At 38.3% G+C, this 23,032-nt stretch overlaps 1 protein-coding gene across 3 annotated transcripts in view; it reads left to right on the top strand.

The window, feature by feature from the left end:
- The window catches only part of TPR (translocated promoter region, nuclear basket protein), a 43,936-nt gene that overhangs the window by 18,722 nt on the left and 2,182 nt on the right, over nucleotides 1–23,032 (top strand). For 2 of the 3 annotated variants that reach the window (XM_052801499.1, XM_052801501.1), the window contains 25 exons: nucleotides 359–475; nucleotides 1,566–1,769; nucleotides 1,859–2,043; nucleotides 2,485–2,632; nucleotides 3,028–3,165; nucleotides 3,882–4,013; nucleotides 4,277–4,407; nucleotides 4,765–4,975; nucleotides 5,346–5,492; nucleotides 5,934–6,132; nucleotides 6,825–7,030; nucleotides 7,745–7,806; nucleotides 8,741–8,949; nucleotides 9,260–9,532; nucleotides 10,352–10,500; nucleotides 11,372–11,455; nucleotides 13,287–13,487; nucleotides 14,880–15,011; nucleotides 15,542–15,632; nucleotides 16,108–16,292; nucleotides 17,135–17,203; nucleotides 18,949–19,043; nucleotides 20,355–20,461; nucleotides 21,238–21,333; nucleotides 21,538–21,694. In XM_052801499.1, coding sequence (XP_052657459.1) covers nucleotides 359–475; nucleotides 1,566–1,769; nucleotides 1,859–2,043; nucleotides 2,485–2,632; nucleotides 3,028–3,165; nucleotides 3,882–4,013; nucleotides 4,277–4,407; nucleotides 4,765–4,975; nucleotides 5,346–5,492; nucleotides 5,934–6,132; nucleotides 6,825–7,030; nucleotides 7,745–7,806; nucleotides 8,741–8,949; nucleotides 9,260–9,532; nucleotides 10,352–10,500; nucleotides 11,372–11,455; nucleotides 13,287–13,487; nucleotides 14,880–15,011; nucleotides 15,542–15,632; nucleotides 16,108–16,292; nucleotides 17,135–17,203; nucleotides 18,949–19,043; nucleotides 20,355–20,461; nucleotides 21,238–21,333; nucleotides 21,538–21,694 — 3,728 coding nt within the window. The remainder of the gene's footprint in view (nucleotides 1–358; nucleotides 476–1,565; nucleotides 1,770–1,858; nucleotides 2,044–2,484; nucleotides 2,633–3,027; nucleotides 3,166–3,881; nucleotides 4,014–4,276; nucleotides 4,408–4,764; nucleotides 4,976–5,345; nucleotides 5,493–5,933; nucleotides 6,133–6,824; nucleotides 7,031–7,744; nucleotides 7,807–8,740; nucleotides 8,950–9,259; nucleotides 9,533–10,351; nucleotides 10,501–11,371; nucleotides 11,456–13,286; nucleotides 13,488–14,879; nucleotides 15,012–15,541; nucleotides 15,633–16,107; nucleotides 16,293–17,134; nucleotides 17,204–18,948; nucleotides 19,044–20,354; nucleotides 20,462–21,237; nucleotides 21,334–21,537; nucleotides 21,695–23,032) is intronic. The other variant, XM_052801500.1, reaches the window with a different exon arrangement.

Here is a 23,032-nt window from a genome sequence, read left to right as displayed (position 1 = left end):
AAACTAGAGTGGTCTATGACCTTGTTTGTCTAGTTTATACTTGGGCTCTTACTGGGGTTGAAAGAAACAAGGTGGCTGCAACTAGAATTACTGCAGGTCCAACTCTGAAAGAACAGTAATAGATTTTTACGAGGAAAGAGCTCTGTATATTAATAAGTCAAAATCTTGAAAGTATTTCTCTTTAGATTAAAATTAGTATTTAAAAAAATAAAATAACCACCCTTCAGTTCTACACTATTCACAACTGTCTACATTCAAAGCCTTGCTGCATTCAATACTCTGTAAAATACTTTGCCATTTAGTCTTTGTTTTGTTCTTCTTTTGCTTTTTTGTTGTTCCCCCTACCCCATCACTGTAGCTATCGGAACTAAAGAAGAGTCTGTCAACCGTGCAGTCAGAAGTTCAGGAAGCTCTTCAGAGAGCCAGCGCAGCTCTAAATAACGAACAACAAGCCAGACGTGACTGCCAGGAACAAGTATGTTTGTAGTATTTGCCTATTTTAGCCAGAGGTAGTAAACTTAATGTTAGTTTTTCATTGTTTTTCAGTTGAACTCAAAACATTTTTTAAAGGTAGTGCTGCTCATCAGAGACTTGTGGAGGCAAGAGAAGTGCTGTAAGAGCACTTTCTCTATTTTGTAAACAGCTGCTTATTTAATGCTTCATTTTTCTACCTGATCAAACGTTGTGGTAATATCAACTAAACTGACTTTGAATATAAGTTGTGCTGCAAGCACAGTTTGTGTCACATTTAAGAAAACAACAGAAGATACAATGGCTTACTGTTTCTAAGGTCTGTTTCATTATGTAAAAAATTTTATTGGGGAATGCAATTAACTGTTTTTAATGAATTGCTACCTCAGTCTCCTGAGGGAGGAGCAAAAAACTCCTCACGACAAGAAGTCTCACAACAAGACAATGGAGAAAATATCTTTCTAACCGAAACATAATTGTCATCTTTTAAGACTATGGGGCAATATGACGTTTAGTAGCACCTGATAAGACTGTATTGTTACCAACTGCTTTTTAAAGGAAATCTACTTTTCTGCAGGTGAGAATTCCAGCAACACTGATCAGTGTAAAGGATGCAGAAAAATTTTTGGCTGTTGTTTAATCAGCCCAAAACTTAGTAGACAGGCATTTCCATTTTTTTCAGCTAATACTGTGACTATAGTCTGTCCTTAGCTTTTTAACCTCATGCAGTAAGTATCTTTGCTCATTCACATGTAGAAGTAACCACTGGATGTTCTTGGACTAATACCTGCCTGTTATCAGTGCAGAATCTACAGCAAGAGGTTTGATTGTTGAGTAACTATAGAGTGTGTCCTCCTGCTAGCCACTCAAAGAAAATTATTTCAAATTCTAATTTTTCCTAAAAACAATAATTTCTTTAAGGGAACCATTCTAAGCTTATCAATCTTTATTGTATTTGAGAATGAAGAGGTTTTGGCCAATGGTTTTCTTTTTGATTAGCGGTCACTGATTTTGTCTAGAATTTGAGAATCTCTTTGTACATGTCAAACATGTAACATTAAAGGTAACAATCTATTTTTTATATTCTTCTGCAGGCAAAGATGGCTTCTGAAGCTCAAAATAAATATGAACGGGAATTAATGCTTCATGCTGCCGATGTTGAAGCATTACAGGCTATTAAAGACCAAGTTGCCAAGAATGCAGCAGTAAGGCAGCAGCTAGAGGAAGCCGCTCGGAAAGCTGAGTCTGAATTGTTAGAGTGCAAAGCGTCCTGGGAAGAGAGAGAGAGAATGATGAAGGTATTATTGTTTTTATGGTTTCAGTGGGTTTTTTCAGTTAACAGAAATTCAGCCACAGAATTGACAGCCATTAAACAATTGTCTTGTAGGATGAAGCTTCAAAACTTGCATCCCGCTGTGAAGATTTGGAAAAACAAAATCGATTATTACATGAACAGCTGGAAAGTCTGAGTGATAAGATGGTGACTTCTATGAAGGAAGCCATGCCAACTGCTGTGAATGTTTCTCTCAATGAGGAAGGCAAATCCCAGGAACAAATCTTAGAAATCCTTAGGTAATTTTAGCTCTGGACTCCTTCTCTCAGTGATGATAAATTAGTTGCCAAATTAAATAGTTCTGTATTACTTTGTATTTGGAGGATAATGTATAAAATTTAAGTGCTTTTTTGCAAGGTAGGAGGTGGTTGTACTACATTGGTAACTAATAGAGGAGGTTCTACTCCTAGGAAAAAACTGAGAGTCAATTATGACAGGAAGCTAAATCAGATTTTAGCAAATGTAATTGGCAAGAAAGATTCATAGAGGTGATTTTTTTCTCATTGTGGTTTTTAGGGGTTTGATGTAGATTTTCAAGAATTTTTCTCTAGGATTTTCTTTTTGAACTTTCTGAACCAATTTCTATACTCAGTAGACCTTCAGATATAAGATGCTTCAACTTAAAATGCTTTGTCTTGCACTTTCATTGACATGATGTGTTGTTCATTTTCTTACTGCAGATTTATACGTCGAGAAAAGGAGATTGCAGAGACTAGATTTGAGGTGGCCCAGGTGGAGAGTTTGCGTTACCGTCAGAGAGTGGAGTACCTGGAAAGGGAACTCCAGGAACTGCAGGACAGTCTCAATGCTGAGAGAGAGAAGGTGCAGGTATGGTTGGATATTATTGTTTATGATTTCAATAAGTAGAGAGGGGTGTACTCTACGTTCTACTCTTTGTCTTTGCTGCCTGTGCCCAAAAATGAAGTTTTGGAAGAATCAGGAGCTTTTAAACTGGGGTTGCTATATAGCCAAATGGAGTATCTTGTTTTGAGTCCTGTGAAGCAGTGTGGCAATTCCAAAATCACATAAATAGGGAAAATAAAGATAATTTCTTTCAATTTTTTCCCCATCTCCCATTTCTTAAGTGATATTTACTTGTTTTAAATGTACATGTGAGATAATCAATGCCATGGTAGCTTTCCAAGATGGTGTTATGCCAGATCCAAGTAAGTATATGTGCATGTGCAAGCAAAACAAATGACTGAGTTAAATCTTTTCAAAAGGTAACAGCAAAAACCATTGCACAGCATGAAGAATTAATGAAAAAAACTGAGACCATGAATGTACTGATAGAAACCAACAAGATGCTGAGAGAAGAGAAGGAGAGGCTAGAACAAGAGCTACAACAAATTCAAGCAAAGGTTAGTCCTGAGGTTCATGTAAATTTTTCGATATTCAAACTGATGAGTTAGTGTCTGGACATACCATTGCTAATTACAATAAATACGTGATTTAGATTGTGATTATTTCTTTACGTCATGCACAAATGAGGAAATATTTCATTTAGAATTTTAGAAGACATTGGTCTACCTAGAACATTGGAAAGTTTAAAGTTCAGTTTTGCTTAAATGAAACTGAAAATCAGCATTTATCCTTGGCTAGAGATATACCAGTAACAACGATATTATCAGCAGATAAATGAAAAATGGCACAGGAATACATGCAAAGCAGACAACACGTTTATTAAGAGTTTAAAAGGGAGATACTCCCTCTTCCCATTCCTACACACCAGTTATTTTAATGGAATCTGGTGCAGTGTTGCTTGGCTTCTAACATGTAATGAATAATCTGTTTCCTGTACCAAAGTACAAAGAGTGAGAATCTAAGATTGTGAAGTTGTAGGGGTATTTTTTCTCTCTGTAGGATCATCCCCTGCTCTTGCTCCTCATCCTTCTCCCTGCCCCTAGCTGGCCACTGAAAAGCAGAGAGTCAGAAGAGAAGCTATGCCATGACTTCCTGAGGGTGTTGATTTTGCTCTCTCTGTCCCTCTTACTGTCATTGTTCAAGGCCTACCATATTCTATTTCCTTCAGTGTCATAAGATCCAGAGAGTTTAATCCCCATTTGTGTTTTTTCAGGTACGCAAGCTTGAGGCAGACATTCTACCTCTCCAAGAGTCTAATGCTGAACTCAGTGAGAAAAGTGGAATGTTGCAGGCGGAGAAAAAGCTGTTGGAAGAAGATGTTAAGCGCTGGAAAGCCCGGACTCAGGTGGGGAATGCATGTTTTCAAAGAAGATTTTGGGGAAAAAAAACCCAAAACAACCAAACTAAAAAACTAAATTTTCTTTAAAACAACGACAAACTAAGAAATGTATTTGAGTTATAAAGCATTGTTTATGCAGCTTCAAAATAGGCTATTCTAATTCATAGGCATTCCAAATCAAAATGCAAAACCAGTAGCTCTAATTCAGAGAGATTTTCTGGATATAACTGTATAATCATCTTATGAAAATGCAATTCTCAACCTTTCAGCATTTATTGAGTCAACAGAAGGACACTGATCTCGAAGAGTATAGGAAGCTGCTTTCAGAGAAGGAGGCAAACACCAAGCGTATACAACAGATGAGTGAAGAAACAGGCAGGCTTAAAGCAGAAATAGCCAGGTGTGGTATAAGTTAATTAGTAAAAAGTGTTTTGCAAAGCAAAGTATTTTAAATAAAGCTGTATCTGGAAGTGTAATTTCTTAACTGTCTCCATGTAACTATGAAACCTTTGGTATTCCTACTGTAGCTTGATAATATGCAGGTAAAATGAAGTGAGAACTGTTTTGGAAGCTGTCTTTTAGCTGAACTTATTCTAAACTAATGTATTATTCTACAAATACTCACTTGTATTGCAAAATCCTAGAAAACAATTCACTAAAGATAAAGCTTGTGATATTGCATAAATGAGCAATATTGAAATGTATTGATTATTTCAAACATCTCATTTGCATCTTCCTCTAATCTCTTGTTATTTAGAACTAATGCATCCTTGACTACAAGCCAGAATCTCGTTCAGAGCCTGAAGGATGAAGTAACTAAAATAAGAACGGAAAAGGATACTTTGCAGAAAGAACTAAATGCTAAAGTGGCTGACATACAAGAAAAAGTGAAAACTATAACACAGGTCAAGAAAATTGGGCGCAGGTACAAGACTCAGTACGAGGAGCTGAAAGCACAGCATGATAAGGTAGACGGAATTTCTTGGCAAATGAAGAAAAACTGCATTTAAATAAATATGTTTTCATCTAGAGTCACGTATAATCTAGGTAACCATCTTCATGTTCCCTTAGTATAGTACTGTATGAGTACTTACCTGTGAAGAGAAAAGCAGAAAATCACAGTTTATTCTGCAGTTACCTCAAACTACCACAAAACATGAGCTGCACATCTCTTAAAATTTTGCAGTATTCTTAACAGAATTTTAGCATTCATTAGAATTCCTAGGTTTCGCCCAGAACTTTTTAAACAATCAGTTTGCATGCAAAAGCAACTTGTGGAAATAATGACGTTCTAATCAGATAGTACCCTTTAGCCTGATACCACTTGACGTATTTCAGATGGTTGCGGAAGCATCAACTCAGTCTTTTGTAGAACAACAAGAAGAACAAGTTTCTGTCCAGGAAGTACAAGAGCTGAAAGACACTCTCAGTCAAGCTGAAGTGAAGACAAAGGCTTTGGAGGCTCAGGTTGAAAGTTTACAAAAGGTAAAAACAGAGTGAACAAGTTAAGAACAGTGAACAATTTCAGAGTACTGTACTCTGCCGCAATCTTAAATGCGTAACTGTGACGAATGTGGGGGTGTTTTGCTCTGTGTGTGTGTGTGCGTGCGTGCATGTATGCACAGAAATATCTGAAGTGACCTATTTGTGCCTCTACCTTGTTGGGAAAGAGGGACTTCAAACATGGATTAAATCCTGTGTCTAGCATGTCTCGTGTTGTTTCTTGGAATCGATAAGTGGGAAAGAATGCTGTTCTTTCAACTATTGCATTCAGAGAGGGCTTGCACTCCCCTCTTGTTGGTTAGAAGCCTTTTAACCTTAATACAGTGGTCAGCTAATACTAGGTCCCTGGATCTTGTTGGAATATATATTTGCCAAAGTAGCTGGGAGTTGTGGCCAATAGTTGCACTCTCTCTTTCTCTCTAGAGTATAGCAGAAAAGGAAACTGAAGTTAGAAGTCTTCAGGAGCAGATAACACAGCTACAATCAGAACTTGGTCGTTTTCATCAAGATCTGCAAGAGAAGACTACACAGGAAGAACAGCTCAGGCAACAGATCACCGAGAAGGAAGAGAAAACTAGAAAGACCTTGCTTGCAGCCAAGCAGAAAATTGCACAGTTATCTGGTATTATAGTATTTTTTTACTGTCCTTAAGGTGTTTTCTTCTGTTTGGGTTTCTGATTATTCCTATGGAAAAGCATTTAGAAAGGATGGTTTGGAAAATAGGTCTTTATATTTTACTTAAAAGTTTTTTCTAGATTAGATGTTACAGGAATTGTTCTAAAACTTAAATTTTAATTACTTCAGGAGTTGATAAAAGTATATAACTAGCTGTAGACTGGAGCTAAAAAAAGTTTTGCTTAGTTTTGGCCAGCCAACATGGTAACCCCCATTTTTTATCCTTCTGTTGTTAGTAGGGTCAATCTGCTCTATCAACTAGGGTAATTCTCCCCTTCCCTTTTGCCTTCCCTAAGTGTACAGGTGCAAAACATGCTGCATTCTCTATTTTTAATTGATGTTATGAGGAATGATGGTGTAAGAACTTGCTGAAAACATCTTGTTCTTTTGTGACTACTTCATTTCATTACTTATATATAGTTATTATATAATTTTACATTTATTTTTATTTAATTGCAATTAAATAGAAAAAATAGCATGTGAAAGTTAAAATTACCTCTAAGAGCTCCTTTGATATCTTAATGGTTTTAAGATTTCAAAATACTTCAGTAACCTATTAAAACAGCCAGGTATTCAGCATGCAGAGCCTTAGTAAGCAGCTTTACAGTGGCAACACTGAATTCTTTCCTATTCAATTAGGTACAAAAGAACAGCTAACAAAAGAAAATGAAGAGTGGAAGCAAAAGAGCAGCTCATTAGAAGAGCAGAAGACTGAATTGGAGGTGCGGATGAGTGCACTCAAATCACAGTATGAAGGTCGAATCTGCCGTCTGGAAAGAGAGCTTAGAGAGCAACAAGAGCGACACCATGAACAGCGAGATGAGCCACCAGAGTCTACAAACAAGGTACAAAATTCTTTTAGCTAGTTGTGTGAGAGGAAATAAACAGCTTGCACGTCTCATGACTGAATGAGAACTACAGCTGTCAGTATGAGCACCATTGTCCAACGTGGTTTGTTTTTGTGTAAACAGTAGTTAATGCTCAGGACTGCTGTATGTGAAGGTGCTTTCTCTAAACATCCTAAACAGCAGATGGAAATTCTTGTCATAGGACTCCTACATTTAAAAAAAAAAAAAAAAAATCAGTGAGCCCAACAAACTGTGCGCTATTCAAAGTCCCCTGGTTTTGGAAGTATACAAGTTGGCTTTAGTAAGGATTCAGAACTTAATTTAAACCTTATTTCATGCCATAGTCAGAATTCCCAGTGGTAACAAGCGTACAGTTGTATCATTCACTGTGAATTAGCCAATGACCTGTTTGCACTCTGCTCTCTATTTTTGTATTTTTATCCATGCATTCAGTATAATGGGTTCTAGCTGCTATTGTCTCAATAGCTTCAGAAAATACCTGAGAAATTACTGCATTGTTTTACATGCTTGGTATGACTGGTATGATTTGTTTTAAAGAATTTGCAATAATCATGGAGCCTGACCAGGTATGCTAGCAAATCTGTTAGAGAAATGATTGTTAGTAGAGAGATCTGTCTGCTGAAGTATTTTACGAAATTACTCGCTCTGTTTCATGTTTACATGGCATGATACTTGTTTCGTTCTTAATAGGTCCCAGAACAGCAGAGGCAAATCTCACTCAAGTCTACTCCAGCTTCAGGTGAAAGAGGAATGTGAGTTGAAGGGTTTGGGGGTTTTGCAGAGTTTCTACGGTTGGTGGGTTTTGGGTTTGTCTTCATCTAGTTGCTCTTCTTTTTAGTAAACCACTGGCTTTTCACAGTTTTTCTTAAGCAACTTTGAAGATATTGATTGACATACGTTCCTCCTGTTTTCTCAGCTACATTTAGTCAATAAAGCTTTTAAGCTGTTAAATTGTCATATTAACCACCAGGAACATGGTGTCTGGAAAACATAAAAGATTTTTAAAATGTTTTCAGACCACAAGATTCTCGAAGTTGTACAGTTTTGATTATTACCTTTAACCTTTTTGGTTTTGTGGGGGATCTTACTTGTGCAAGAATCTCAAACATGAGAAAGACTAAATAGATGGCAACTCTAACAAAAGAGAAAATAGTCAAATGACTAAGCTCTAAAATGGGAAATACTACTGTATTACTAAGTTTAGGTAACAAACTCCCTTTCAGTTTTTATGACAGCATCCTTTTGAAAGCAAGGCTTTCAAAAATGCCTCTTAAAATTTGGCTGATCATTGTCTCAACCAAGAGGTGATGTTGCTCTGGATTGAGTGAATCAGTTAGTTTTAATGTAAGATTTATTACTCACCATAATAAAGGCCCAGCACAGCTAATGGCATGAGCTACGTACTGCTCCTTTTGACCTGCTTACAAATTTCTAGTTGATTACCTTTGAAGAAACCTGTCAAACCTCTGAGCTGGATAAAATGCTACTGATGGCATAGTGGGTCTGTCTTTTTTTCTTTGTGAACTATAAACAAATTTTGGAAGATAATTCATTATGCCCTTGTCAGGCTTCTAAATTTTAACCTTTAAAAATCAGTATTTCTGGCTATGATAATATATTTACATTTGGTATTTTTAAAATCTGCTTTCTGCACTACCATGATGAAACCAATATCGTGTTTTTCAGTGCTAGCACTTCAGATCCACCAACAGCTAATATTAAACCAACTCCTGTTGTGTCAACTCCAAGTAAAGTGACTGCTGCTGCAATAGCTGGGAATAAGTCTACTCCAAGAGCCAGTATCCGTCCAATGGTTACTCCTGCTACAGTCACTAATCCTACCACTACTCCAACAGCCACAGTTATGCCTACAACACAGGTGGAGACTCAGGAAGGTGAGCATTTTAGTATAGTATAAGGATCTACAGTAATCATAAATGCTACCTTTGCCTTGAAATCTCAGTAATTATTAGTTTGACAGTACCTCAAATAGTTTTATTGTCCCTGTATCTCTTTCAATATTGCACTTTCATGATCACTTCTGTTGCAACGAAGTTCACGATTCATCAACTGAAGATGGGTATAAGCAATGTTAACTCAATCTGCAAAACATTGAATTGCTTATTTAGGGCATTCTGAAATGATGAATGTGAACTGTACTAGATAATATGAAGACAGTTGAATGTGCTACTGTTTGCCTTTCAGCTATGCAATCTGAAGGACCTGTTGAGCATGTTCCAGTCTTTGGAAGCACTAGTGGGTCTGTGCGTTCCACCAGTCCTAATGTTCAGACATCTCTCTCTCAGCCCATCTTGACTGTTCAGCAGCAGACTCAAGCAACTGCTTTTGTGCAGCCCACTCAGCAAAGTCATCCTCAGATTGAGCCTGCTAATCAGGAGCCATCCCCTACCATTGTAGAAGTTGTACAGAGCTCTCAAATAGAGAGACCTTCCACTTCTACAGCAGTGTTTGGCACAGGTTGGTTTCATTTTATAAGCCTACCTTTTTGAATAGTTCCTTTTAAGTAGCTCCATTTGAACCCTTATCAAACCAGGCAAAAGAATTTGCTCTTTTCCCTAACCCCTTCCCCCCTTAGTTTATTGCACATTTCACAAACTTCTGAGGTTAGGCTTCTTTCTTGAACCTTCAGAAATGGTGCCCCTGAAATGCTGTTGTCACTGCATTTCTTAAAGTAGAAGATAAAAACTCATGTGTTTATCTATTCAGAGCAGCATTGGGGTTTAATACGTTAAACCTTACTGCCTCTATTTCCATGGTACTGTTGCAGCAAAGTTGATTTTAGGAGTCATGAGTAAGCTACTTAAGTTGTAATATAAAATATAGAGATGAACACTAAAGCTACTCAATGTGATACACTGCACATCTGTTTGCCCTCCATAGTACAGATTTTGGTGTAAAATGTTTATTCCCCCAAAATACACTTTTGTAAACTGCTTTTTTTGCTTCCTAGCTGATTTCCTAGCTGATCTTTCCTTCTGTTAGACTTGTAGATGAACTTGTCAGAATGAAAGATGTGAGGAAAAAATATTTTAATTGTGCCCCAAAGCTTACATTTGAGTTCAATCAGGTCATGAATATAGGTCCAAGAACATAAGACTTGTAACCAAAGGGGCTGATGTTTTCATGTCCTAGGAAACAGCACAAAGTGATTCTATATGATTCTACTTGTTATCGTTCAATGCAGAAACAGAGGCCGATCTTCCACAGTAAAATACCAAACCTTTTGATTTTCTGTTTGTACATTTTTGTTCTGAAAATAACAGAGACTCTTTTAAGTTTCAGCTACCCCAAGTTCTTCACTGTCTAAACGTCCGCGAGAGGAGGAGGAGGATAATGCTGTGGAAAACTCGGACCAAATTTCAGAGGAAACAGTGGATGTACCTCTTCCAAAGAAACTGAGAAGCGTACAGAGAGTTGGACCTGAGGTTTGTCAGAACACAAAAGGCTACTACTTAATCTGTCCCTTTGGAAGACTTTAATGGGAAGAGGGAGTATATTACTTCAGAGCAAGTCAATTAATTTCTAACATCACTTTTTCATCTATTGTGGAGGCAGCAATTATGTTTGGGTATCGTAAAAGGCAGAGGTTATACCAGTTGCAGTGAATGATGCAAATCTTAGTAAACTGTAGGATGGAAGAGAGAGGGCCATATCCTAGCATTGAGGAGGAAGAAATTAAAACATTTTTCAATGTTGTCTGGAAGGTCATTATCTACAGTTATTCTGGAATAAAATATAGTGCACTTGAGGAGATGCCAAGGAAGCAAAAATGAGTTCCATGGAAAAGCTTACAGGAGATGCATGTGAAATACTGGTGTGAGGGAATTGAGATGTCCTGCAAAAAAGGAATGAACTTGAGACAGAACCTCACAGCAGGCAACTCACAAAAAATGTTAAGGAAGTCAAGATATTTTATTCACTCTGTACGAGAGGAATGTTTCACAACAGAAGAGGGCAAGACTGTGTAAGAACATTACCACTTAATGAGCTGAGAGGCTGGAGGTGGAATGGGAAACCTTGAGGGTTCTTTTTTGGTCCTGAAAAGACTTAGAGATGCTCAGGTCCAGTGGACTGGAATGGGGAAATTGTATTTCTCCAGGGCAGAGAAAGCTGGGGTGCTAGATAAAAGCAGAGCTAAGGAATGATAGTAAAAGGGGAACAAAATGTTGCCCGTGAACTTTGTGGGGAAAAGATAATTTTTTTAAAAAAGTTTAAAAAAAAATCTCAAACATCTTAAAGAACCAAACTTTAGGGCTAATGATGTGTTTTAAATGAGAAAAATACATGTTCTTTCAGGAGGAAGTGACGGCAGAAGAGAGCACTGATGGTGAAGTAGAAGCTCAAACATACAATCAAGACTCACAAGACTCAATTGGAGAAGTAAGCATATTTGAAAAGAAAAATATCTTCATTTCAGCAGAAATAGCTATCTTTTTTTTATTTCAAACTCTCAAGATTTTTAGAAATGAAATCTCAAATCAGATCTTGCAGATTTTCTGTGGAAACCACTTATAACAATTTAAAGTTTAGACTTGCTGTGTTCAACGATAGACACTCAATTCTTGTTGCACTCTACACATATCTATATAAGTAAAATCCAGAATGTTAATGAAGCTTTGCAATTTGGAATTTTAATTTGATGGGTTGATCTAGAAATCTAGTATCCTTAACCCCAGTTTTATGTAGTGAAACTGAAATGTAAAGGTTAAATGAGTCATAGTCTTAAAACAGAATTTGAGTTTTCAGTTCTTCGCTTACTCCTTTGGAGTACTGTCTTTGGTTTCTGGCTTTTTCTTTTGCAGAAAGATTTGACAAATCCTTGAGCAAGCTTAGTGTTAGATGGATCATGATGTGATAAACAGGAAAAAAAAGTTAGTTTTTTTCTAGTTCTGTAAAATGCCTGTTGTAGCTGTGTTAGGAAAGCCAAATGTAAGTGAAAACCATGAATCTCCTTTCACCTCAGAAACGAGCAAAAGTGTTATGGTAATTCTTTCACTTGGCAAAACCTCATGTTGAGGTGTGGAATCTATTTTGTTTAAGCAGTGGTGGGTACTGAGTCTTTAGTCAGTCATTTTTCCCCTCATATCCTTCACATGTTTAAAAGGCATGACGAACATCTCGCCATTAAAGCCCAGCTGTGTGCTTTCTATTCCACAGGTATCTTTAAACCTTATTTAATTAATAGTTCTAGTACTCAATGTGATTATTTGAATCCTGCTGCCAGACATCCATTTGCAACATTAAACTGACATGTTGTTCAGAAAATAACAGAACCTAGTTATCGTACCTAAACTGAAAGTCTTGAATGCTACAAAATGTATGTGGTAGAGTCCTGATTTTTTTTTTTTTTTTGTTTATAAGAAGTTGTGGGGGACTCTCTCTGATGTGTTTTTTTTTCTGAACGCTTCTAGTCATACTTGTCAGGTTTGGTTCAAATGTTTTGAATATACATACATGCTGAATGGAAAGAGAGCTATTTGCTACCTCTGTGTCTGGCTATCATGTGAATTGCATTACTGTTCCTCCAGACCAAAAGAACTCTAAAACAGCAGCTCAGAGTTCATGCTTAGAAGAGAGATGGTTGTTCCTTGATTGATCCCGGGGAGACTTTTAGTTGTCTGTAGTTGATGGGTAACAATCAACTGTAGCATTGTCTTTTGTCCTTTCCTGTCTTGGTTAGTTATTAAGAAACAGTGATAACTAGTGTTTCTTTTGTAAGCATCGGAGTTTGTTTCTCTTCTTGTCCCATCACCAGTCTTGTGCACTGGCAGTAACTGCAGTGTTGGTGGAGTGCTCAGAGAGTGCCCCTCTCAGTAACCAGGCAATTGTTCTGGCTGGATGTGAAGGGCAGAGTGCTGCCTCAGCTGTCAACAATGCTCCATATATCTGTATTTACTTATTGTGCAGGTGTTGGCAACAGCTCTTTGGTTATCCAGAGTAGATGGCTAAACATTCAGACAGCAGATTTTCATGGACGTGCATTCAAATACATCATATATGAATACAGTATCCCTAGTGATGGCACCCATCCCAAATCAGATTTGGTAGTGAAGGATAAAACACTTGTGTTGTAGTGCAGGCCTCCATTTGATTGAGATTGAGAGCTAGGAGCTCTTAGAAGTACAATGGACACCTTCCTGATGTACACTTAAAAATTGTGTATGCCACATTTAATTTTTTTTCTTCTGGTAATTTGCCTTTATATTTACAGGGTGTTACACAGGGAGAGTACACTCCCATGGAGGATAGTGAAGAAACTTCTCAGTCTGTTCCAATAGATCTTGGACCTCTTCAGTCAGATCAACAAAATACTACTTCATCTCAGGATGGTCAATCCAAGAGAGATGATGTCATTGTAATTGATAGTGATGACGAAGATGATGATGATGAAGAAAATGAAGGCGAGCAGGAAGTACGTATATCTTGGAATTACTCTATTTATTAACTACTTAATTTATGATTTTATCTTTGATCAGATGTAAAGCTCACTGTGCAGAACTAATTTAATTTTATTTTTTTTTTACTGTATAAATGGTCTGTATTTTTGTAGTCTGGACTTTCTAGTGTTTTAAAGATACTTGCTAATTGAGCTTGCGTGGGGGTTTTGGGGGGGTTTTTTTTTAAGTCATAAAATTCCACAGTGCCTCTAGACTATCTCTGAATATTAACACACAGGTTTTTCAACATAAGAGGGTGGTATCTGTGAGGAGAGGCTGGGGGCTTCCCCATGCCAGACACAGCCTGTTGCAGCTGGCTCTGCAGTGGCCCCACTGCATGACACAGCTGAGCCCATCAGCTGGTGGAAACGTATATAAGAAAGGGCAAAAAGCTGCATGGCAGTGTTAGTGTGAGGAGGGGGGGTGGGGGAAATGTAAGAAACAATCCTGCTAACACCCCGGTTGGAGAAGAATAAGGCGGAGGAGGTGCTCCAGGCATCGGAGCAGATATTCCTTATAGCCCATGGAAGAGACCAAAATGGAACAGGTATTCCACTGCAGCCTGTGGAGAGGACCATGGTGCTGCCAGTGGATATTCCCTGAAGGAAACTGCAGCCCATGGAGGAGGAGGCTTTACTCCCAGGAGCTGTGGCCCATGGAGAGGAGCCAATGCAGGAGCAGGTTGATCCTGAAGGATGGCAGCCTTTCAGTGGGAATGACCCACTGCTGGAATAGTTCTTGAAGGACTGCGGTCTGTGGAGAGGACCGGACCCATGCTGGAGCCAGGGGGGAAGTGTGAGCACGAAGGAATAGCAGAAAGAAACTGTTATGGACTGACCACAGCCTCCCATTCCTTGTCCCCTCTGCTCTGCTTGGGTTGGGGGAGAGGGAAGAGGAGTTGGGAATGAGGGAATGAAGTTAAGCCTGGGAAGAAGAAGGGGGTAGGGGGAAGGTGTTCTAGTTTTTGTCTGTTTCTTACCATCCAACTCTATTTTTAACTGTCAACAAATTAAATTAATTTTCCCTGAGTTGAGTCTGTTTTGCCCATAATGGTAATTGGTAAGTGATCTGGCTGTCTTTACCTTGGTCCTCAAGCTTTTCCATCTTATTTTCTACCCTTGTCCTGTTGGAGAGAGTGAGGGAGTGGCTGGGTGGGTGTCTGGCAGCCAGCCAAGGTCAACCTACCACAGCAGGCGAAAAATACATACAGTTCCTCTGTGGGTAATAAATGCTGAACATTTTCAGAAAGGTATCCACAGACAGACATGGTCTGTGTACCACAAAGCGAAGTCTACCACTTCAGCATGTGAAATTATTCCACTGCCCTTTCCGCACTTCCCTAAGGTTTTGTTATGGTCTTATCGTAGGACTATGAGGATGAGGAAGAGGAAGACGAAGATGATGATGAAGACACAGGGATGGGAGACGAAGGTGATGACAGTAATGAAGGAACTGGTAGTGCTGATGGTAATGATGGATATGAAGCAGATGATGCTGAGGTAAGATGTGTACGTTTTTTTAATAGCCTGTTAAATTTCTTGGAATAAATTAGTGTTGTAATGTATCTGCACAGATTTGAGTACTTGAAAGAGAAACTCTTAGTATGAATTCAGAAAATTGAGGTTGCTAGCAGGTGATAGTAATTTCTGTGTTTTCACAAGAAAAATCAACTTTGAATGTTTAAGAGAGCTGAATGAAAATGCAAAGTACGGGAGCCAGCAACAAATACTGTAGTTGCAAAGCTAGTAAGGCAGTTTCTTCAAAAGCTCAGTATTTCATTGTCTATTATTATTAAGTGATGATGGCTACATTATTCATGTTTCTGTATGTACAGATAAGCAAAACTTCTGAAATTTCATACAGTTGTACACATTTACATGATTTTGTAGATATTTACAGAAATATTTTAAGATTTTCATAGATTTGACTGTTTACTTTCTGAATACTTTTTTACTGCTTTTATATTCTCTTTACAGCCTATAAGTTGTTTAGTGCTAAGTCATACTATGTTTATGCGGGGTTTTTTTAGGGTGCTGACGGTACAGATCCTGGAACAGAAACTGAGGAAAGCATGGGAGGAGGTGAAAGCAACCAGAGGGCAGCAGATTCTCAAAACAGTGGTATGGTTATTCCATGTTTCTTCAAAGTCTGTGTCTGTAAGGGGGGAAAATGTAGAAGCTGTTCTGCATGTGTTAAAATATGCACTTAAAGGTAAGAATATAAGGTGAAATGCTAAAGACCATTTTAACCTGAAATGTAGATTCTTTTGAAATTTTCTCTTCTGGATATATTCTACATTCCTTTGAAAACCCTGCAAGCTCTGGTTGCTATGGAAACTGCTGTTGATGGCTCAGTAGATTAATCTCTCTCTAAGTCAGCACTTGAATAATCAATAGTTTGTTTTCATGCTGGTGGTGATGTAGCTGGCACAAGTCCTCTTTTAAGCAATTTTAAGTAACAGTACTGAGCTGTCCCCACTCTTGCAAGAGTAAAAATGGCTGTGTTAATGTGATAGCAGAATTTGAAGACTTGCCTTCATGTTTTCAACTCAGTTTGGAGAGCATGGGTTTACTCCTATACTTCTGTATGTTTTAGGAGAAGGGAGTACAAGTGCTGCAGAGACCACTTTTCCTCATGAAAGTTCAAGAGAACAGCAGCCATCATCTGCCTCAGAGAGGCAGGCCCCTCGGCCCCCACAGTCACCACGCAGACCACCACATCCACTGCCCCCACGACTAACTATTCACGCTCCTCCTCAAGAACTGGGTCCCCCAGTACAGGTATAAACTAGTGGTTCAGAAGACTTTTAAAAAATTACTGTATGATTTCTTCTAAATAAAACCTAAGTACTCTGCCTATTGTAAAAATAGATTACATGTATTTAGCATCCTAAAAATGGTAGCTGAGCAGACTGACTTAACATGTCTCATCCTGCAGATTATGGCCGGACAGGGAACATTAAAAGCAGTAAGGCAGTCATGATGGATTTGTATCTTGAAGTTACTATACCAGTGTTGTTTCAGTCAGTGACTGCTAATATTTCCACTACAAAAGCTGTTCTTGAACAGGTTGTAACTCAGACAGATCGGCAGGGGTTTTTATTAGTCTCTGCCCCAATGCAGATTGGGCAAAGGATTGTTGCCATTCATTTTCTAAGTTAAACCTTTCACAGTTAGTGCCTGGCCCATGGTTATGCTTTGACGTAGACCTATAGAGTTTTTAAATAAAAACATCACAACCTGAATTTTGTGAAAATATCCTGACTGAAATTATCCTTTACCACTGACTTGTTCTAAGGCTTGTGGCCACAATATTTCTGTGTTCAAGTTTTCTGTCCTCAGTAGAAAATTGAGTAAAATAGTTATGTCACTTAACCAGAATTTAAACCTACGTGATTCTTTTTCGTGGTTAGACCAGGCAGCAGATACGATATGTGGAGTAGCTGCTGCCATGGTCTATTCTTTAAGAAGGTATGATGCCTGTACTGAGCAGTGTTTTACACTGACATGTGATTGTTACACTTAGTCATTTAGCCACTATCCTTGGCTCTGATTGAACAATTGTATGTTATTAGAATTCCAGGAAAGCATTCACGCTACTTCATTTTTTCTTTACTATAAAGAGAATCCAGATGACTCGAAGACAGTCAGTGGGGCGTGGACTTCAGCTAACTCCTGGTGTAGGTGGGATGGTAAGTTGTCGTGGTTTAACCCCAGCCAGCAACTAAACACCACGCAGCCGCTCACTCACTCCCCCCCACTCAGTGGGATGGGGGAGAAAATCGGGAAAAGAAGCAAAACCCGTGGGTTGAGATAAGAACGGTTTAATAGAACAGAAAAGAAGAAACTAATAATGATAATGATAACACTAATAAAATGACAACAGCAATAATGAAAGGATTGGAATGTACAAATGATGCACAGTGCAATTGCTCACCACCCGCCGACCGACACCCAGCCAGTCCCCGAGCGGTGAATCCCTGCCCCCCTCCACTTCCCCGTTCCTAAACTGGATGGGACGTCACATGGTATGGAATACACCGTTGGCCAGTTTGGGTCAGGTGCCCTGGCTGTGTCCTGTGCCAACTTCTTGTGCCCCTCCAGCTTTCTCACTGGCTGGGCATGAGAAGCTGAAAAATCCTTGACATTAGTCTAAACACTACTGAGCAACAACTGAAAACATCAGTGTTATCAACATTCTTCACATACTGAACTCAAAACATAGCACTGTACCAGCTACTAGGAAGACAGTTAACTCTATCCCAGCTGAAACCAGGACATAAGTATATGAAAGTCTACTACTAAAAACCTGCATTGAAGGAACATTCATAAATCTTGGGTTTTATTTTGTTTTTTAAAGAAGTCTAGCTACTGACTTCAGACATGGGATGGTTTCTCTAGCCTTGCAGATAATGCCTTAGTCCTGTTAATTTCTGTATTAATGGAAGGCAAATACTAGAAAAGTCCCAGGAAGCTAAAGCGCTTCAAAAGAGATTGAGTTGGTTTTGTCCAAGTCAGTTTTAATTACTTGCTTTTAGAATCAGTCCTTAAAGTGGATATATTAATGGAAAAAAATATAAATGTTTTCAGCCTCATCCTAAGGGAACAAGGCTAATTCATTTATGCTTTCTGTCTGTCTCCTTCAGCTAATTTTGAACTCTTTATCCAGCTTTAACTGTATTTGACAGAACGAATGTGAGTTCAGTAAGGGAGGGGAGAAAGACTCACTGACTAAAAAAGTATCTTCTCTGAGATCAAAGGCATCAGCTCAGTTTTTGATTCTGCTTGGCTTGCATGTACCTGTCATTTGATTTCCGCTTGGAACCGGTCTCAGTACCTACTGATTTTTGCTTGGACAGTAGCTGAGCACACGGGAGGGAGCTTAGGAGTATTTTGGAGAGAAAGGTTTGAAAGATACAGGAGGAAGACAGGGAGATGAAGAGAATGCCTTGTGAAGGATGAGAGGAGAGGTTGCTGAGGTTTCTGGCTTTATAGGCAATACAGGAACAAAGGACACACATCTGTGGGGAAGAGATGATTTGATATGTGAAAAATCCCTTATGGTAGGTACATTACAGCAATCCAGATTGAGACAGATGATTCCTACCTAAGTCACCCTAAGATTCCTTTGTAGTCAATGGGGAGATGTGGCACTTTGGTATGATGATCCCATGGAGTAGATGTTTAAAAATCCTTTGAAAGATGGGTGCCCTGCAAGTATATGGTTTTTCGTTTGGTTTGGGTTTCTTTATTGCCTGCAAGGGTGATGTATATAACTAGCTCAGATTTAGATGTCTGAAATTAGACAAGAATTTTGTTAGAATTAAATCTATCTTTGTTTTGCTGGACAATGTGGTGAAGCAAACCAACCTTTAACTTGGCTTGGTAGAAACTGGAAATACATTATAGGGTCTCATATCGGTCTCTATTTTTCCAGCAGCAGCACTTCTTTGATGATGAGGACAGAACAGTTCCAAGCACACCAACTCTTGTAGTTCCACATCGTACAGATGGGTTTGCAGAAGCCATTCAGTAAGTAGATGTAAAGGAAAAAAAAAAGCACTTATTTCTTTCTGTTTTTCAGTGGAATGAAAATAAATTCAAATTAAATGAACTTGTAATTGGAGTAACGTGCTAAAATATGTTAAGTAGTATGATAGATGACTGCATCTACAGATAAGTAATCATTATTTGAACTGTGTATCATGAAACTTATCAGCAAATTAGGAAAGTAGGAGACAGATCATTTCCAATGTATTTGTCATGGTTTAACCCCAGCCAGCAACTAAGTACCACGCAGCCGCTCACTCGCTTCCCCCCCAACCAGTGGGATGGGGGAGAAAACTGGGAAAAGAAAAAAAGTAGAACTCGTGGGTTGAGATAAGAATCGTTTAATAGAAAGAAAAGAAGAAACTAATAACAATAATGATAACACTAATAAAATGACAACAGTAATAATAAAAGGATTGGAATATACAAATGATGCACAGTGCAATTGCTCACCACCCGCCATTGGACACCCAGTTAGTCCCCGAGCGGCGATCCCCCCACCCCCACTCCCCCCCAGTTTATATACTGGGCATGACATCACATGGTATGGAATATCCCTTTGGCCACTTTGGGTCAGCTGCCCTGTCTCTGTCCTGTTCCAGCTTCTTGTGCCCCTCCAGCTTTCTTGCTGGCTGGGCATGAGAAGCTGAAAAATCCTTGACTTCAGACTAAACATTACTTAGCAAGAACTGAAAACATCCGTGTTATCAACATTCTTCTCATACCTAACTCAAAAACAGCACTGTACCAGCTACTAGGAAGACAACTCTATCCCAGCTGAAGCAGGACAGTATTGTGACTGACTTAAGAAGAGATTAAGTAGAAAAAAAAAAAAAGGTTGTTCTCTTTCATTTCCTTCCCCACTCTGTCCCATGTCATCGCCCCCCCTGCCCCCTAATATTAACAATAAAGTAGGAAAAGTTATCTCCATTTCTGGATTTGGGACAGTTCTGGACATGTTCAGCAATCCACTTAAAATTGTGAGAATTCATACAATGAATAAGTAAAGAATATTCTCTTCAGGACTGTTTATACTAACTTCAGATGCAGTCCAAATATTTTTGAGAAACTAATTGCTATTTAATTAGCAGTAGTTTAGCTGATTTTTATGGTCAGTATTAATTCATTTTGTGTCATGCATAATTTGTTCTCTTGTTTTGGTCAGAAAGCTGTCTGGGGGTTTTTTTGCCTTGTCTTTTTTTTTTTTTTTTTTTTTTTTGCCTTGTCTTTCTTTTCGTTCCCTCCCCAATCCTTAGAAAAATTGCAGAATTCCTGAAGTCTTTATTTTGATAGTTCCCCCCAGGTAGCTGGAGTTCCTAGATTCAGATTTGGACCCCCTGAAGATATGCCACAAACTAGCTCAAGTCACTCTGATCTTGGTCAGCTTGCATCACAAGGAGGTAAACCATTTCTGTACTTTCTTTTCCGTGGTTGCTAGAGTGGAAAACAAATAACACAGTCAGTAAAACGCAATTCTGCTTCAGGTACTTGTTGAAGTGTGGAAACCTGCGACTCTTAATTGTCAGCAGAGAGAGACTAACAAAGTAAAAAGGTGTTTCCTTCAAGCTGCTTCACTTCTATTTGCAATATGGTTTAAAAAGTACAATGCTTCTGTAGGTAGTAGCAACAGGCTTGTGAACTAGAGAAGATGAAATTTTATGTAGGACAAATTGCCTACTGGGCACAAGAAATTTCATTTAAGGAAAAATGAAATATTGAAGGAATGGCTTTTAACTTTAATTTTACTGTTGATTGTAGTTTTCCGGAAGTAACGTAATAGGGGAAAACAGCAAATGCAAAGAAATCGTTGGGATATATCCTTACCTGCTAGGAGCTGGCCAGGCAGTTTGTCTATATTGTTTTTGCTGTTGTCCTGGATCAGTCCCTTTCCCCTGCATCCCTGTCAGCATGGAACAGTATGCTGTTCTTTGAAGAAAGCTCACAGCAAAACAATGGCATAAGAAAAGGATGAAAGTAGAACAAATAGAAATATTTTAGCAAGGTTTTACCTTTCAATAAATTATAATTAGCTTTGGTAGTAAGTCAGATCAGCTTAAAATAACAAAAATCTCCATGTTTATGTACAAATCACTGGATTTCATCAAGTGTACAGAGAAGACAGTTAATCTGGTTTTTAGCTGGCTATTCTAATTGTCAATAAAACTTTGTGTTGCAGGTTTAGGAATGTATGAAACCCCACTATTCCTTGCACATGAGGAAGAATCAGGTGGTCGTAGCGTTCCCACAACACCATTACAAGTAGCAGCACCAGGTAAGTGGCAAGAAGTTTTCAGGCTGAAGTAAAGGTTGGAAACCTTGACGTTCCAGAAGAGAGTTAGATTTTTGCCGTTATAGTGCTTATTGCTACATCAGGAGTATTCAGGAGACCTTTCCCTGATGTGCCTAAGATTTCCATAGATTTTCTGTAGGAGATTCAAACTAACTTGATGTTTATGAAACTACCTTTCCTGTACAGTAACAGTTTTTACTGAAAGCGCATCAGCGGACGCTTCAGAGCATGCTTCTCAGTCTGTTCCAATGGTTACAACATCTACTGGCAATCTGTCCACCACTACAGAGGCTGGAGCGGGTGATGATGGGGATGAAGTTTTTGCAGAGGCAGAATCTGAAGGGTAAACTATGACTTGTTTGGTTCACTAAGACTTGATGTCATATTAGTTTTAAGGATTTGTTTTCATCTAAGTGTGCCTGTGACTCATTTTCAATTTAACCTGTTCTAGTAGAAAGGACATCTCAAACAGGATTTAGTAATTTTGTGAAGTAGTACAATCTGACCTTTCCATCTAAACCCAAAGGTTTTCTTCTTCTGATTTAACATAGCTAATATAAAAGTCACAAAATAAAAAAAAGATTTCTGTATTTTTTCAGAATGCAGAGGGCTCTGTAGTAGTCAAATACTGATGGTAAAGACCTCAGTTTGAAGGACTGGGCTTTATAGAATAAAGGCTAAAGCATTCCTGTTTGTTAATAGAGAAAATCACTCCTCATTACAAAGCAAGCATGTATAATGACGTCATTCAGTTAAGGCAGTGCAAGTACAAAAAATGTAGCACAAGGGAGGGGAATAAGCAGTTCTTAAGAATTTGATAGACAAATTATTTTGTCTTCCACTTTGCAGGTGCAATTTTTAGTATTTATAATAATTGCTGCATTTTGTATTATGATCCAAATACATTACAAATCTAAAAGGGGATAGGTTATCATTTAATGCTACATTTTACTCTTGATTTTTATTGGTTGCATAATAAAAGATGTGTAGTTCACAATTTACCTAAACTTTTATCTACTGATTGCAGGAGGTAGGAGGTTTGGCCATAAGAAAATGAAATATTAATGCTGCAAGTTAAATATGCCACACAATTTTCTTGATGCAGCACCAACTTGGACTGCAATAGTCTGCCTATGCGTAGATAGAACATAGGATGGGTACTCTAATGTTAAGGTCTCATATTTGTTTCTTACAAAACCATCTAATCTTTAGTGAATGAGAAGTATATCCATAGAGGAAGTAAGTGGTTCACAGAACAATCTGTAGTTCGGAACAGGCTTTTAGCTTGATAGGAGAGCAAGTCAGTGTGTTGATAGTAGAGAACAGGTATTTTGACAATTTTTGAGTTTCAGTTATCATCTTCTAACAGTTTTTATATACTAGTCAAGGTAAATAAAATGTATACCAAAAAGTGAGCTGCATTTAAACTAAATTGAATGTTTAATTTTTTTTCCAGCCCTATAATGCTTTTTTGGTTTTTGTCTTTTGAAGACCGAGCCCAAATAACTTAGGTATTGCAACAATGAGCGATATTTAGGCATAACTGGTCAGTGCGGTCCCTCCACTTCATTCTTCCCCTGTCTAAACATAAACACCACCAACCATCATGTTAAGTTTTTTAGTTATCGTTACTAAATAGCTTCTCTGACCTTCTCTGAAAGACAACTAGTATGTTGAATAT

The sequence above is a fragment of the Harpia harpyja genome, chromosome 11, assembly GCF_026419915.1.
Source record: "Harpia harpyja isolate bHarHar1 chromosome 11, bHarHar1 primary haplotype, whole genome shotgun sequence".
Taxonomy (NCBI): domain Eukaryota; kingdom Metazoa; phylum Chordata; class Aves; order Accipitriformes; family Accipitridae; genus Harpia; species Harpia harpyja.
The sequence above is the reverse complement of the archived record's forward strand: the minus strand, read 5'-3'. Positions and strand labels throughout refer to the sequence as shown.